This window comes from Pelophylax lessonae, assembly GCF_965119305.1.
Source record: "Pelophylax lessonae genome assembly, chromosome: 4".
Classification (NCBI taxonomy): Eukaryota; Metazoa; Chordata; class Amphibia; order Anura; family Ranidae; genus Pelophylax; species Pelophylax lessonae.
This window is the reverse complement of record NC_138771.1, coordinates 102,788,670-102,804,899: the sequence shown is the minus strand read 5'-3', so window position 1 is coordinate 102,804,899 and position 16,230 is coordinate 102,788,670. Positions and strand designations below refer to the sequence as shown.

The 16,230-nt window shown below is 40.0% G+C and overlaps 1 protein-coding gene across 1 annotated transcript in view; it reads right to left on the bottom strand.

Annotated features, from left to right (window-relative positions):
• Nucleotides 1-6,055: 6,055 nt before the first annotated feature.
• MINDY2 (MINDY lysine 48 deubiquitinase 2) overlaps nucleotides 6,056-16,230 on the bottom strand; it is a 187,086-nt gene continuing 176,911 nt past the window's right edge. Inside the window, exon 8 of the mRNA XM_082257052.1 lies at nucleotides 6,056-7,901. Coding sequence (XP_082113178.1) covers nucleotides 7,779-7,901 — 123 coding nt within the window. The 3' untranslated portion in view covers nucleotides 6,056-7,778. The remainder of the gene's footprint in view (nucleotides 7,902-16,230) is intronic.

Here is a 16,230-nt window from a genome sequence, read left to right as displayed (position 1 = left end):
ATTGGATGGCAGCAAGGGATTTTATTTGCTTATTTCCTGGCTTCTGATGATATGATATTTGAAAGATACTTAGAGCTGCCACTGTGGTTTTGTAAGTATCTTGTATAGTCACTTATTTCCAGTGGGAATGAAGGGGTTAGTTGTTAGAAGAGTTTTATTACAACTTTGGTTTGCTTATCAGTAACTCAGATAACATCAGGGAAGCCTAAAAGACATTATGCTAATAGGGGAGGTCTCTTGCATTTTCGTTTATTATGGAAGATTCTAATTTCTTCTACTTTTACTTCCTTTCATAGGCAGAGTGACTACAACTTTAGTTCTAAGCATTGGCTGTTGCGTCGGATAAGCAGAAATCTACGTCTTTAAGGAAACCTGTACCGCGTAAAACACAGGGGCGGCTATTGCTGACTTGCTTTCTAAATAAACTAGCTGACTGACAATTTTCTGTTGAAATACTTGGTCACTGACTAAGCATGCAGATTAGAAAGTCACAACCCCTCTTTAGGGTCTGTGCCTCTGAACGAAAACCAGGCAAAGGGCATCTTTAAAAAGGCTGGTCAGCAATGACCGCTTCCACAGCACAGGTTTTCTTAATTTCTATAGAAATTATTGTATATGAGAAATCCCTTTGCATATGTCAAGCTCAAAAGCAATCCCATACAGAACATAGATGAACACCTATGCATTCACAGGACAGTGTTTTCAGCATGTAGCAATGTGAAATCTTTAATTTTAGAACACTGGAGATTTTCAGACAGTCCTACAAACATAATTTCCCCTTTGAAAGTTAATATACTACATTTTAGGATAGATCCTAAAATGACATCCTAGACTATAGGGGGAGGATTTGCCTTTTGATGAAATGAGTCTTAAAAGATCCCATATGTAAGAAAGGGGGCTGTATTCTTATGAAAACAACTATGGAGCATGGACCCAACAGCAGCACTATGACAGTTTACAAGGGCCCTAAAACCTTGGATAATCACCTAACATTCAAAAACCCATAAAGGAATTATATTTACATTTTTTTACAGACCGAGGAACCACAGCATGATTGTGGTATCCTAGGCTGGTGGAGAAGGTTGGAAAACCTGATTTCCACCATGCAGTTGAGAAATCCTAACCCTATTAATTTCACACAGATACCACATAATGGAGAGTCCACACCCTGTCTTTGGAAAGCCCTAATTTATTATTTTTCCCCAAATTAAAATGATCTGAAGGCTGTTTTAAAATCTCTCCATTGGGTAGATTGTAATTTCAGGAAAGCAAATAATTATTCAAGATGACACTAAGCATTTAAGCATGTAAGCCGTTAAGGTGACCCAATAGATCCCCTCCTGTTTTACATCTCTACATCATAAGTTATACTGATAGCTCAACTATGGCTCAAGCATTCTTGGTTACAATTTCTAAAACATATAAAAGCTATAATACTTTACTTGTATTGACCAATCCTGATGGGAAACCTGTGCTGCTTTTAGGCAAGTGCAGCCCAGCTTAATGAAGGGCCTGCATCCTAGTTGATATATATTTTCTCTATATGGTTTACTTGCTTATGTTTCAGAAACCTATTATCCAGTTTTACCAATCATCTCAGTCTTTTCTTTCACCGGTTTGTAGTGAAAATATATGCCAGACATGTCAGGAAATTGCTTTAATTCCTTTTACTTGCACAATCTGAGCGAGTTCCTCAGCATGTGCGGAGTCTCTCACCATTGGTAATAATTTCCTATGTTTGTATTTCAGACATCGGTTATGTGGATGACAATTTACGATACTCTGGCTGTAAAATACTTTGCAATTCTATCTTCTGGATTGATCACGCAGATTATTCCTAATATTGATTGCACTAAAATTTATATAAAGATATTAAAAAAAAATCACCTAGGAAGATCCTTGGGTCCTTCCAATGCATCAGGACTTCCTCCTCCAAGACAGTCTTGTTAATTCCCATTCAGAATCCCTACACTTGACTGCTAGGCTTAGAAAGACTAATCTCCAAAAGTCAGAGATCACTCACATAATGTCATACCATTCTGCATAAAAGCAGAAAGCTTGGTACCTTCCAATATCTATTTTAGAATCAATAAAGCTCATCCTACCTGATCTTTAAAGTGAAAGTAAAAAAAAAATCCCATATTTAAGGTTTAGGCTTTCCCCCAGAACAGGGAAAGAAAGGAAATGTTCCTATAGGTACACTATCAGGACGTGAGAGGTAATTCCTTCAGGGAATCGCTGATTGTCACCAGTTTTCAGCTATGGGACAGGAAGAGAAATCTCCCCAATGAAACATGTATGGCAAATCAGACCGGTCGTGGCTATAACCTTAAGTTAACCTTAAATGTGCCTTATGTTCTGCTTTATCTTCCTACAGGCAGCCACTCCTAAGCACATACAGTAGTGCTTTCTGTGACTTTAAACAGAACTTATCACATCAGCCTCTTGAATATCCCTTCAGCTAAGACCAACATAACTTGCATAGAATCCTTCATGTTGCCATTGTATGAACTCTAAGCACCACTAAAAGTAGTATTTTTTCCAAATTATCTTTCTTCTATCACTGCTGGAGAGATTGAGGGGTTTTCAATCCTGAAACCATGTTTTTCCACCCCCATCAAGTTTCTACAGCAAGCAGGAAATTGTTCTTCCCTTTTTCATCAGTCCCATGCTAAACAAGGATGAAAGAAAACTTCATCTCCTAGGTGTTCGGAGATGAGGCCTGTACTATCTTCCTTGACCATAATAAACAAATGGCATAAAAGAAATTGTACTTTTTCTTATCAGGGCAAAAGACAAGTACAGATGTACCCACATTAACTGTTGTGAAGTGGACTACTATAGCTATCTCAGTGTTCTACTGCATTTTTATGAGGCTTGTACCTTAGGAAAAAAGGGCCCACAAATCCTTACTTCTAATTCCAACCTTGTAAAAAATAACAATATATCTCATAATCATAATGTATGCAATGGGAAACCTAAATTACACTTGCTGGTAACATTTCCACATATGACCCAAGATGGGTAAATCCATCCCCAAATAATTGTTTAAACATCTGTATTCCAGTAAATAGTACTTGTAATTATCTCTTCACCTTGTACTTCTTCATTCATGCCCCTGTAAGTGGGTGATCTATTTCTATGTCTTGTCTGGATTACATAGAAACATCATTACAGAGAAGTGTAATTTCTATTTTCTACAATTTAACCACTTCTGGATTGGAAGGATTTACCCCCTTAATGACCAGGCCATTTTTAACTGACAATTGCGCGGTCATGCAGCACTGTACCCGAACAAAATTTATGTACTTTTTTCCCCACAAATAGAGCTTTCTTTTGGGGGTATTTGATTACCTGTGTGATTTTTATTTTTTGCGCTATAAAACATAAAAGAGCGACAATTCTGAAAAAAAAAAAAAAAAAAAAATATATATATATATATATATATATATATATATATATATATATATATATATATTTTTTTTTTACTTTCGGCTATATAACATTCCCATTAATAAAAAAAACATTTTAAAATCTAATTTTTTCATAATTTTAGGCCAATTTGTATTATGCTACATATTTTTGGTAAAAAAAATCCCAATAAGTGTATATCGATTGGTTTGTGCAAAAGTTATCACACCTACAAACTAGGGGAAAGATTTATGTTGTTTTATTTATTTTTTTTTTTGCTAGTAATGGTGGCGATCAGCGATTTTTAGCGGGACTGTGACATTGCAGCAGACAGATCAGACACCTGACATCTTTGATACTTTTGGGGGGACCAGTGACATTACTACAGTAATCAGTGCTAAAAATATGCAGGTACTATACTAATGACACTGGCAGGGAAGGGGTTAACACCAGGGGCTATCAAAGAGTTAAATGTGTCCCTAGGGGGTGCTTTCTAACTGTGGGGGGGGGGGATGGGCTTGCTACATAAACACAGACACCTGTGTTCATAACTGACAGAACAGCGGTCTGCCATGTTTACATCGTTCTGTCTCCACAGGGAGCAATCGCAGGTGCCCGGCAGCAATCGGTTAAAGATTACTTCCTCCATCATATGTAATAAACTGCTTTCCGCTGAACTTACGTATATATGCGGCCTCATAGATATGGACCTTTATCAATGGTATCTGTCTTTGTGCTGAAAGCGTGCCACACAAGGCACTCCCAGCACAGAGACTGGGTTCCAGGTCACCTAAACACTGTCATAGACTCTGATTGGCTATCACAGTGATCATTCACTGTGTAGCTCGATCCTGTGTTTTCTTTCTCTCTCAATGGAGAGAGAGAGATACATTGCATCTCGTTTTCCTTAAGAGTCCATTCACACTGCCTGACAAGTCGCGGTCCTCCCGCTCCCACTGTGTAGTACAGGAGCCGTTCTAATAGGAGCGACACAAGTCGCTCCGACTTAGAAAAAGGGTCCTGTACTACTTCGGGGCGACCTGGAGGCGACTTGCATTGACTTCCATTATGTGAAGTGCTGCACGCGACTTCACAGGTCGCCCCCGAAGTCGGAGCAACCTAATGTGAACGCGGGCTTAACTGCTTGCCGACTGCTCACAGTATATTTACGGCGGCAGTCAGCCCCTCACAGGCAGAGTGACGTAGCTCTACGTCGCTCGCCTGTGAGGCTCTGGGGAGCTCCTGCGCGCCCGTGGAGGCGCGCTCCAGCTCCCGCGCGGTCACGGACCCCCCGCGCGTGTGACCAGCGGACCCGATGTCCGCCGGTCACTCGGCGATCGGTGGGGGAGAGGGAGAATGTCAGGCAGCTTGTGTAAACAAGCCACCTGTCATTCTACTCGGTGTAAAGACACTGATCACACGGATCTACTATGTAGATCCGTTGATCAGTGTCCTTACAGCTCAAGCCACAGCCAATCACAGTAGAAAGCACGCCCCTAGGGACACACACAGCCCCTCCCTCCCAAATAAAGTTAACCCCTTCACTACCAGTGTATTTTTACAGTAACAGTGCATATGTATAGCACTGATTACTGTAGAAATGTCACTGGTAACCCCAAAAGTGTCAAAAATGTCAGTCAAGGGTCCGATCTGTCCACCCCAATGTCGCAGTACCGCAAAAAAAATTGCAGATCGCCGCGATTACACGTTAAAAAAAAAAACAACAAAAATGACAAAAATCTTTCCCTTTGTTAGTAAACGCGATAACTTTTGCGCAAACCAAACAAAATACGCTTTTTGCGATTTTTTTTACCAAACATAGGTAGCATAAAACAAATTGGCCGAAAATGTTAAAAAATTTTGATTTTTACATTTTTTTTTTGGGGAATTTCATATAAAAAAATGTGAAAAATATTGTTATTTTTGCAAAATGTACGCTCTTTTTTTGTTTATAGCGCAAAAAGTAAAAATCGCACGGGTGATCAAATACCACCAAAAGAAAGCTCTGTTTGTGGGGAAAAAAAGGACGTCAAATTCGTTTAGGTACAGCGTCGCACGACCGCGCAATTTTCCGTTAAATTCACGCAGTGCCGAATCGCAAAATACCCCCTGGTCATTTAGCAGGAAAATCCTCTGGGGCTTAAGTGGTTAAGGAGAAAGATGTAAATAAACAAAAGTGTGTAAAAAAAAAAAAAAAAAAATTGAAATAGCTAGATCAAGGTTTGATCTATGTCAGTGCCAGGGATAGTGTCAGGGTCAAAGGCCAAGGTCAGCTCACAGGTCAGGGTCATTATATTTTGGGCAGAGTTTTTATTTTTGTTTTTTAACCCTTTTTTAAAATTAGTTTCAGAGTCAGTAAAAAAGCAAAATGCGCACTGATGTTTCTGGGCTGTGCTACGGGTACAAACAACGACTAACATACACATACCTGGTATCGCTGCGATTGTTCGGAGCAGGAGAATTTTTTTTTTGGATTGTTCTTTGGTGGTAGGTTATAATAGTAGCAGGAAATATACAGCTAAATTAAATTTAAAAAAATGTATATTAAAAAAATGTAATAATTTGGGCCCGTTTTCCTTTGATAATATAATTAATAAAAAAAAAATCAGATATCCATTATCTTTTACCACCAAAAGAAAGTCCCAAATTGTTGCAATGATATTTGTGGTTTTACTAACGCATGTCAAAGTTGCAAAATTGTGTTTGGGCATCAACATTTGTTTTACCCTCAGTCACTAAGGAGTTAAATACCTCTGTTGCCTCTATAAAACAAGGAATGCATTCATCCTATTCTGAATATAATTGCCCATTGCTTGTCCAATAAATGACTACTGGCTAGTTTTGTAAAGAGCAGAATAAGGCAAGGTTTTGTAATCTGCTACATTAATAGCCATTTATTGGGGATATCTTGTGTTTACCAAGATTTCTTCTTGACAAAAAAAAATGCATGTATTCTTACAAGGTATATGTAAATACACAAATCACAAGCAATGATCTACTTTGGTACAGTCTAAAAACTATACCTCATATGGCATCTGCTTAAAAGGTAAGTCCATTCAAAAGCTGATATTTTGGCTTCATCTATATTTCTATGGCTCTGCCTGAGAGACATCAGTGATTAATATCCTATTTGAACTATAGAGTACACATACATAGAAGTGCGACTCTCTTGCACCAGGGCTTGAAGTGATCGTTGCTAAGGACAGGTATGTTGAGATTATTCAAAAGATACCTGAAGCCAGTGAGTGACTAAAATACCAGCAATTACTAAATTAGGTATAGGAGGACTTGACGTTTAGCCATATTTCCAGAACTCATCTAGACAGCTACCTGTACCTAGTATATATTAGTAGTGTATGAAAACACAAAAGTGGATAACTGGAGCAGACATTGATTGTCTACAGTCATAAAACATATAGAATAAGACCACATTAACTTTACAGCCAATATAAATACATTCCAACATTATTCATTCAGCCACTCTTGCAGCCTAACAGAACCAGTATAACAAATCAAATACAATAAAACAACTGTTTTGTTCAGTCTTCATCGTTAAAATGTGTCCATCCGAGCTGTAAACACCAAGTGGTGCTTATTGCAGTATTTAACAGTCTCATTTGTTGGTTTAAAAGGTGTTCACCTTAGATAACCTCATTGACTAGACACAACTTAGGCTCCTTAAGCTACCAATTTATCACATACAGAACATTGTATACAAAAAGACTGGTCCTAAATATTAAAAAAGTGTACTTGTCACAAAATACTTAAACCTGATATTTTGGGTACAATGCCCAGGTTATGACACAGTGAAGTAGTAAATATTCCCTTAATTACACTGAGTAAAAGTCTAACTAGATCTATATTTACAGGGGCAAATACATAAGACGGGCTTCATTGAAACTTGTGGGAAACAGTGCAAGTCCCAGGATAAGAGGAAGTAAGGCCAGCACTTGAAGACACAAAGCATGCTGGGGCATGCTTTTACTCTAGACTTCCTTCAATAATCTGCCATTTATTATTCAGAACATTTTTCTATGTCCAGAATAGTAACCATTCTTCTTTCCCATGGGTAGAAAATGTTGGGATGATTTAATATGGCTTAATATCAAGAAAGCCAAACAGATACAAAAAGAGAACATAAATTATGTACTTAGTGCTTTTGCTCCACACCTTGTAACACGGACACATGGTTTCACCACACTACTCCAAATGAAAAAAAAGTAATGAGTGTACCAAGTCTGTAACAAATCCCCCCTAACAAACTGAAGCACAGCAGGGGGTGTTCAGGCACAGATGGCTTATAACTGTTGTTTCCTTTTTCCTGGACCCACTTTCATGACATATTGCTAAATAGACATTTAGCTCCATTACAATAGTGTACACGTGTTCTTTTCTTTTTCCTTCTCTTTGGACTCCTTTTTCTTTTTTTCGCTGCTCCCTGATGGTCGCCCACTGGACGGACTGGCGCTTGCTTGAGGTTGCTGTCCTGGCTGTAATAAGCAAACAGATATTTTCTTTATGCATAATATAGAAAACAACACTGGAAAACCCGGTGACATGATAAAGAAACCTTACAAAAAAGACAATAGAATTCCAAGTACATGCCTAGCGGTTATACTACTTTGCAAACGTCTTAGACAGGTGTAAAAAAATGCTGTAAATGAAGAATGCTTTCAGAAATAGAAGTGTTAGTTTGTTTTTATCAATTAACAAAATAGAAAGTAAATGAACAGTAAATTAAAAGAAGAAAAATCCAACTCAAATCAATAATTTGATGTGACCGCTCTTTAGATACACTTGTACACAGTTTTTGAAGGAACTCGGCAGGTAGGTAGTTTCAGACATCTTGGAGAACTAACCACAGATCTTCTGTGGATGTAGGCTGCCTCAAATCCTTCTGTCTCATCATAAAATCCCAGACAGACTCGATGATGTTGACGTCAGGGCTCTGTGGGGGCCAAACCATGACTTCCAGGACTAAAAAAACGCTTGAAGCTACTAACAGCTGCTAGAAGCTGCTAACAGCTTCTAAAAGCTGCTAAACGTTAGTGCTTGAGCATTAATTAATTTCATAACACTGAAGAAAGTTTTTAATGACATATAGCAAAAAATAAAATCTCCAAAGGGCTTTTAAGCAGCAGGAACAATGAATGTACAAACAATTATAATGTTAAGATCTTTATTAGTATGAACTTTAAAATTTAAATCTACATACAGTTTTTAAATATAAGCACTGGTGTGCCCCAATTTACAAGAAACTGATGTCCTATAGACAAATGGCAGGTGACATTATTTACAGGAATTTCCAATAACTATCACACCTGTCCATGAAAACCCCAACGCACTCAATTATAATATTCAAACTCTTTCTCAGGGGGATGAGGACATCTAGATTAAAAACATGTTAAAGGGTTTTACATAAAAATCATTGCATCAGATCATAGAACAATTGTTCAATATCATACCTTGAAAGAGTAATGGGATTTTTTGAACCTCAACCAGAGCAAAACTAAGTTTAAAATTTTCAAGCTGTCTCTCTGCTGTCCGTGACAAATAGATAGCAAGGGTTAACCTGTGACTCACAGGGGACCAGACGGGTAATGCTGGGAGGATGCAAAGGGCAACAAAGTATCTATAATGAATTATATACATTTGGATGTAATGAAGCAATATGCAGTAAAGAGGTATATATGTATGCATAAAAATGCAACGGAGCAAAATTGTTTATTGGATATGTTGGAGGTGCGGGGGTTAAACAAAAAAAAAAAACATTTTCAACACATGACTACTTATGTCCTTCCCCTCCTGTGGGCGTATCTGGAAGGAGATACAGTATATAAATCATTTGTGCTCTGGAAAACCATTCTGGTGCGGTCTGTGGCATTAGGACCTCGTTACTCTTCACTTGAGGTTGCTGGCAGCCCATGTAAGTAATTAAGAAATGTATTTCTCCTGATTGCATTTTAACTGGAGTCTGTGCTACATTTGCTATCTATACTCATTATATCCTATTTTCTCTTTTGTGTGACTTTTTAGAATACATTTTAGAGAGGAGATATTCTATCTTGAGAATAAAGAGAGAGAAAGCTACTCTATATACAGATTAATATCTCTCTCCTGAAAACAACTGCATCTACGATCTATAATTGGTGTCATCACTGGATATTTTACTAATCAAACTGCAAACAAGGCAGCTCTATCCATGAGATAATGGTTGTAAGCCCTGCACTATAATTCAAGGTAAAAAAAGTTTTAAACTTACTTTACTAATGCCAATGATTACACTCTTCAGTTGCTTTCACCATTAAGCTTAAAGTGGAACTCTCTCAATCAACGTGGACTATTTTTAATCCTTATGCTGCTAGCATTAGTAAAAAGATAGGAAAGTATATCATATTTACTTGCTTTAAACTTTTTATTACAATTTTCAGTTACTTCCTGGTTTCCATGTCTAGGCAAATTATGTCATACATACCATAAATCTTCAGGAGAGAAGGGAGGGTTCTAATTTCAGCCTATGCCTGAGCTAAGGGCAGATGGATTCCAGGAAGTAAATGATACATGAGTCATCTGCCCTTACTCAAGACGGCCATGGCCAGAAATGCTAGGGGGGTGTGTCAAAATGATTTCTCAGCAAAATAAAGCTTTGAGACCTGGATGGATGGGGGAGATTGTTTTCAATACAAATGAATTTATTACAAATAAATTAAATAGCATTTTTGGTTTGTGGTGCTCAGATGCAGTGCAGTTCCACTTTAAGGCCCCATGTATCCTAGACGTTTTTACAGCTGCATCTAGGGGCGTCTGACATTTTTTTTTCCTGCCTCTAAACACCCCTCTATGTTAGTCCATGCACACATAGGCTTTTAGCAGTGTTGAGTGCCAGGAGCTTTTAGAGGCAAGAAAAAAGAAAAAAAAGAGAAAAACAACCAGTGCCAGTGCGTTCAGAAACAGCAGAGTTTGGGCAAAAAAACGCTTGAAGCTACTAACAGCTGCTAGAAGCTGCTAAACGTTAGGGCTTGAGCATTAATTAATTTCAATAACCTGGATAATTAATTTCCTTGCCCAGAATAAATAATTTAACGTCAAAGAGTTTTACACCTGTAAAAGCTTCTAAAACTTTGTAAAAGCTTAAGACATGTTTACAAGCAGAAACGCTGCTGGCTTCTGGGAGAGTTAAATAAAAGTACTGTGTGCATAAGGCCTTATGGTATATTTTATTGGTTGTATCACATTGAAGAGTCTGTTATATATAGATGTGCTGCCAGCATTGCTGCAGTCGTTGAAGTGGTGGGGGGGGGTCAGCCTGTCAGTGCTCAGACCATACACTGCATCAAATTGGCCTGCATGGCTGTCTTCGCAGAAGGAAGCCTCTTCTAAAGATGATGCACAAGAAAGCCCGCAAACAGTTTGCTGAAGTCAAGCAGACTAAGAATATGGATTATAGGAACCATGTCCTGTGGTCTGATGAGACGAAGATAAACTTATTTGGTTCAGATGGTGTCAAGCGTGTGTCGCGGCAACCAGGTGAGGAGTACAAAGATAAATGTGTCTTGCCTACAGTCAAGCATGGTGGTGGGAGTGTCATGGTCTGGGGCTGCATGAGTGCTGCCAGCATCGGGGAGCTACAGTTCATTGAGGGAACCATGAACGCCAACATGTACTGTGACATACTGAAGCAGAGCATGATCCCCTCCCTTTGGACACTGGGCTGCAGGGCAATATTCCAACATAATGACCCCAAACACACCTCCAAGTAGACCACTGCCTTGCTAAAGAAGCTGAGGGTAAGGGTGATGGACTGACCAAGCATGTCTCCAGACCTATACCCTATTGAGCATCTATGGGGCATCCTGAAATGGAAGGTGGAGGAGTGCAAGGTTTCTAACATCCACCAGCTCCGTGATGTCATCATGGAGGAGTGGAAGAGGACTCCAGTGGCAACCTGTGAAGCTCTGGTAAACTCCATGCCCAAGAGGGGTAGGGCAGTGCTGGCCACACAAAATAGTGACACTTTTGGCCCAATTTGGACATTTTGACTTACTCACTTTTGTTGCCAGTAGTTTAGACATCAATTGCTGTATGGGGAGTTATTTTGAGGGGACAGCAAATTTACACAAGCTGTACACTCACTACTTTGCATTGTAGTAAAGTGTAATTTCTTCAGTGTTGTCACATGAAGATATAATAAAATATTTACAAAATTGTGAGGGGTGTACTCATTTTTGTGAGATTGAGTATATACAGTATGAATTTGATGATCATTAGAACCTGCTTTGTATAATTGGTTAAACATACACCTGACTATTCCTACATAATCCCTGCTTTTTGAAAGTGTAAGAATTGATAATGGTTTGAGGTCAAAGGGTAGTCACACCAAATATTTATTTGATTTAGATTTTTCTTCTGTTCACTCATTTTGCATTTAGTAAATTTATAAATATAAACAATTAAAAATATTTTTTAAAGCATTCTTACTTTACAGCATTTCTTCACATCTGCCTAAAACTTTTGCACAGTACTGTGTAATGTACACGATCATCTGCCCTGGGCCAAGTGACAATGCCTCCTGATAGCAGCTCACCCAGTGAGGTATATTCACCAATTTATGCTTCCTTGTCACATCCCTACTGCAGCTTTGATGTTGGAGCTTACCAGGGTGGATGGTGTCACTACACCACTCCCCCCATCCCTGGCAACTGGACACTTAAGAACAGTAAGGGTCCTTTCACACAGGCTGCCCGGCGGACTCCGTTTTGCTCAGCAGGGATCGATCCGCCGATCCCCACTAAACAGGCGGATGTCAGCTCCGTCTCCGCTTATTTTGCAGGGATGGACCTGTCAGATCCCCACTCTCCTCTATGGGGGATCGGATGAAAACGGACTGCCTGTCCATTTTCATCTGATCCGATCCTCCAAACGGATGGAAAATAGGGTTTCCAACCATCTGGATTTCACGGAACACATCGGATCGGAGAGCAGCGGGTGTCAGCGGACATGTCACCGCTGACATCCGCTGCTCCATAGAAGTACATGGAGCATCCAATCAGGCCCGCCTGAAAAAAAAAAAAAAAACTGACAGGCAGACCTGATCGGAAAGCCTGTGTGAAAGGGGCCTAACATGCTTTTGCAGCCTTGTTCAATCAGAGCAATGGAGCAAGGTGGGGCCATCAAGAGGTACCACAGTTAAGCCCCGTACACACGTACCGATCGTCGGCCGAACGATTGGCCGTCTTTTGTCCGAGGGCTGTCTTTTCTGTTGAAAACTGCAAAAGACTGCACACGAATTTTGTCGGCCAACAACAGCCGACTGCAGAAGTGATGTCATGCGATGGTTAACTTTCCTGGTCTTTTTTCTTTTCTGAGCATGCCCAGTCTTGCAAATCTGCTGTCTGTCGGCCGAATTCTGTACTGACTGGCGAACAATCGGCCGTTCTGCTGTTGGCCAAAAAAAATTTTAATGCTTGCACGACAGATTCTTTTCGGCCGAAAGTGCGCTGTCGGCTGTCGGAAGCATCATACTAACAAGCCGAAAATCGGCCGATCGTTCGGCGGCCGAATATTTTCGCCCGACAATCGGTACGTGTGTACGGGCCTTTACTTTGCTTATTTAGGGTCTCTTTAAGCTTAGAAGTTTAATAATTCAAAGTAAAGTATTTCCTCAAGTCCAAAATGTGTTTCTAAAATGATCATTGTAAATAATTAACGGGACTTTTTTTTTTTTTTTTAACCGGTTGCCGACTGCGCACAGTATATTTACTGCGGCAATCAGCCCCGGCCAGGCAGAGTGACGTAGATCTACGTCGCTAGCTTGTCACCGGGTTTTGAGCCAATAGCGGGCGAACGCGCGCCCGCTGAGGCTCGTTCACAGAGGAGAGCGGGCGTGTGACCGGCGGACCCGATGTCCGCCGGTCATACTACGATCATCGGTAGAGCGGGAGAAAGGCAGGCGGCTAATGTAAACAAGCCGCCTGTCATTCTCCCCAGTGTAAAAATGCAGATCAGACGGTTCTACTATGTAGAACCGTTGATCTCTGTTTTTACAATAGGAGACCTGTCCCACTACAGTTAGAATCACGCCCCTAGGACACACTTAACCCCTCCCTCTCCAATACAGTTAACCCCTTCCCTACCAGTGTCATTTTTGCAGTAACAGTGCATATATATAGCACTGATTACTGCAGTAATGTCACTGGTACCCCCAAAAGTGTCAAAAATGTCAGTCAAGGGTACGATCTGTCCGCCGCAACGTCGCAAAAAAAATCAAAGATCACCGCCATTACTCGTTAAAAAAAAAAACACCAAAAATGACAAAAATCTTTCCCTTTGTTAGTAAACGCGATAACTTTTGCGCAAACCAATCAAAATACCCTTTTTGCGATTTTTTTTTTTTTACCAAACATATGTAGCATAAAACAAATTGGCCAAAAATGTTAAAAAATTTAGATTTTTACATTTTTTGGGGGGAATTTCATATAAAAAAAAGTGAAAAATTTTGTATTTTTGCAAAATTTACGCTCTCTTTTTGTTTATATAGCGCATGATCAAAAAATCGCACAGGTGATCAAATACCACCAAAAGAAAGCTCTGTTTGTGGGGAAAAAAAGGACGTCAAATTCGTTTAGGTACAGCGTCGCACGACCGCGCAATTTTCCATTACATTCACGCAGTGCCGAATCGCAAAATACCCCCTGGTCATTTAGCAGGAAAATCCTCTGGGGCTTAAGTGGTTAAGGAGAAAGATGTAAATAAACAAAAGTGTGTAAAAAAAAAAAAAAAAAAAATTGAAATAGCTAGATCAAGGTTTGATCTATGTCAGTTCTGTTTGTGGGAAAAAAAGGACGTGAAATTCGTTTAGGTACAGCATCGCACGACCGCGCAATTGTCCGTTAAAGTCGCGCAGTAAAAAATCGCAAAAAACCCCCTGGTCAGGAAGGGGGTAAAATCTTCCGAGGCTTAAGTGGTTAAGGGAACATTATCTACATGTATTTCTTAAAGAGGAAGTAAACCCTCCTCTGACACTTTTACCTATAGGTAAGCCTATGATAAGGCTTACCTATAGGTACTGTAAATATCTCCTAAACATGTACCGTTTAGGAGATATTTACCTTACATGCAGCCAGGGATGTCACTGGCGCATGCGCTCTGAAGGAACGGCCGCTGGTGCCGTTTCTTCAGAGCCCCGTGCCGTGACTGTCGGCTCCCGCGCGTGTGCGCGGGAGTGACGTCACCGCGGCTCCGGCCAATCAGATGGCCGGATGCCGCGATCCCGGAAGACGGGCGACTGGACATGTCGCCCGTCATAGAGGTGAGCGGACGGCACGGCGGGGGCTCGTTCTAAGGTAAGTATTGCATAATGAGCTAGTATGCGATGCATACTAGCTCATTATGTGTTTCTCTTTCAGCTTGTAAAAAAAAAAATTGAACTGCGTTTACAACCTCTTTAATAGAACTACATCTATTAACTCAAGTCTGCACTTTTCAATCATGTGAGCGTAGTAATTTATTTATGATGCAGATCTAGATATAAGATAGGTGCTTAAGGCTACTCATATTTCAACTGTTTAATTTCCTTTACAATAATCTCACAATTTGGTTGCTACGAAAGTTAGAAGAAGGCTACTTCTGAACCAAGAAGGTACGTGATGGTCTCTTTCCCTAACACATTTATAAGACATGCGCATACAAAACAAATACATCTAGAAATGTCACACAGCAATATTTTGGGCTGTTAGGTCTCATGTACATGAACATTTTCTTGCATCTGACATTTCTGTGCCTGGTAGAGACATACTGCCACCCAAAGTAATAAATGGCTGTACGCTAGCTGTATGCGGATATATGCTGTGCTTGTACACAAAAGCTATATTCAGAGATTTTCGCCCATGTGTGAGTTTATACAAATAGAATGTGTAGCCACATACAGTCATTGATACTATAGGCAGCTGTACACTGCAACTGTTTCAACAAGGTACAGAAATATAACTGCAATTTCACACGGGCGTTCCGTATGTCCGTATATCACCCCATCCGTTTGCGGATTATATACGGACATAATGCATGTCAATGGGATTGCGGATGTCAGCAGATGACCATCCGCTGACATCCGATTTGCGTCCTTTCATTTCTGTTCCGTTTTTTGGAACGGAACAGAACCCTATTTTTTCTTCCGTTTAAAAAACGGAAAGGACGCAAAATGGGATGTCAGTGGTGTCATCCGCTGACATCCGCAATCCCATAGACATACATTATTTATATCATCCGCAAACGGATGGGATGATATGCGGACATACGGACCGGATGACACAAGTGTCATCCGTGTCCGTAAAAAAAAAAAGTGCTGGAGCGGATCGCAATACGGTCCGCTCCGTGTGAAAGAGGCCTTACAGTACTCTTTTCTAAAGCAATGGCAGACAACATGTTAGGTTTACGTAATTCCGAGCTAATATTTAATATCACAGTCCCTATGATATGTTCAAGATTTCTAACTTAACACAAAACAAGCAGACAAAGAAACAAACTGACAAGCAGTAAATACTGATGTTGCTGTATGGCTTGAAATTAAAAAGTGCTATCTGGTGACAGATTATCAGAAATGTGCAAATGTATATTTGCCCTTTTTCTTTCCATATTGAATTAAAATGTTATCTAAGACTAGATTTTTAGATTCTTGCCTTTGTCACACGTTAATACTTGTATACAGAACATGGCTGTTAAAAGACGACCATATATTCCCGACTTTCCAGGAGGACAACCACTTGCCGACCGCCCCACGCAGCTTTACTGTGGCAGGCTGGATCAGATGCACAAAACGACGTA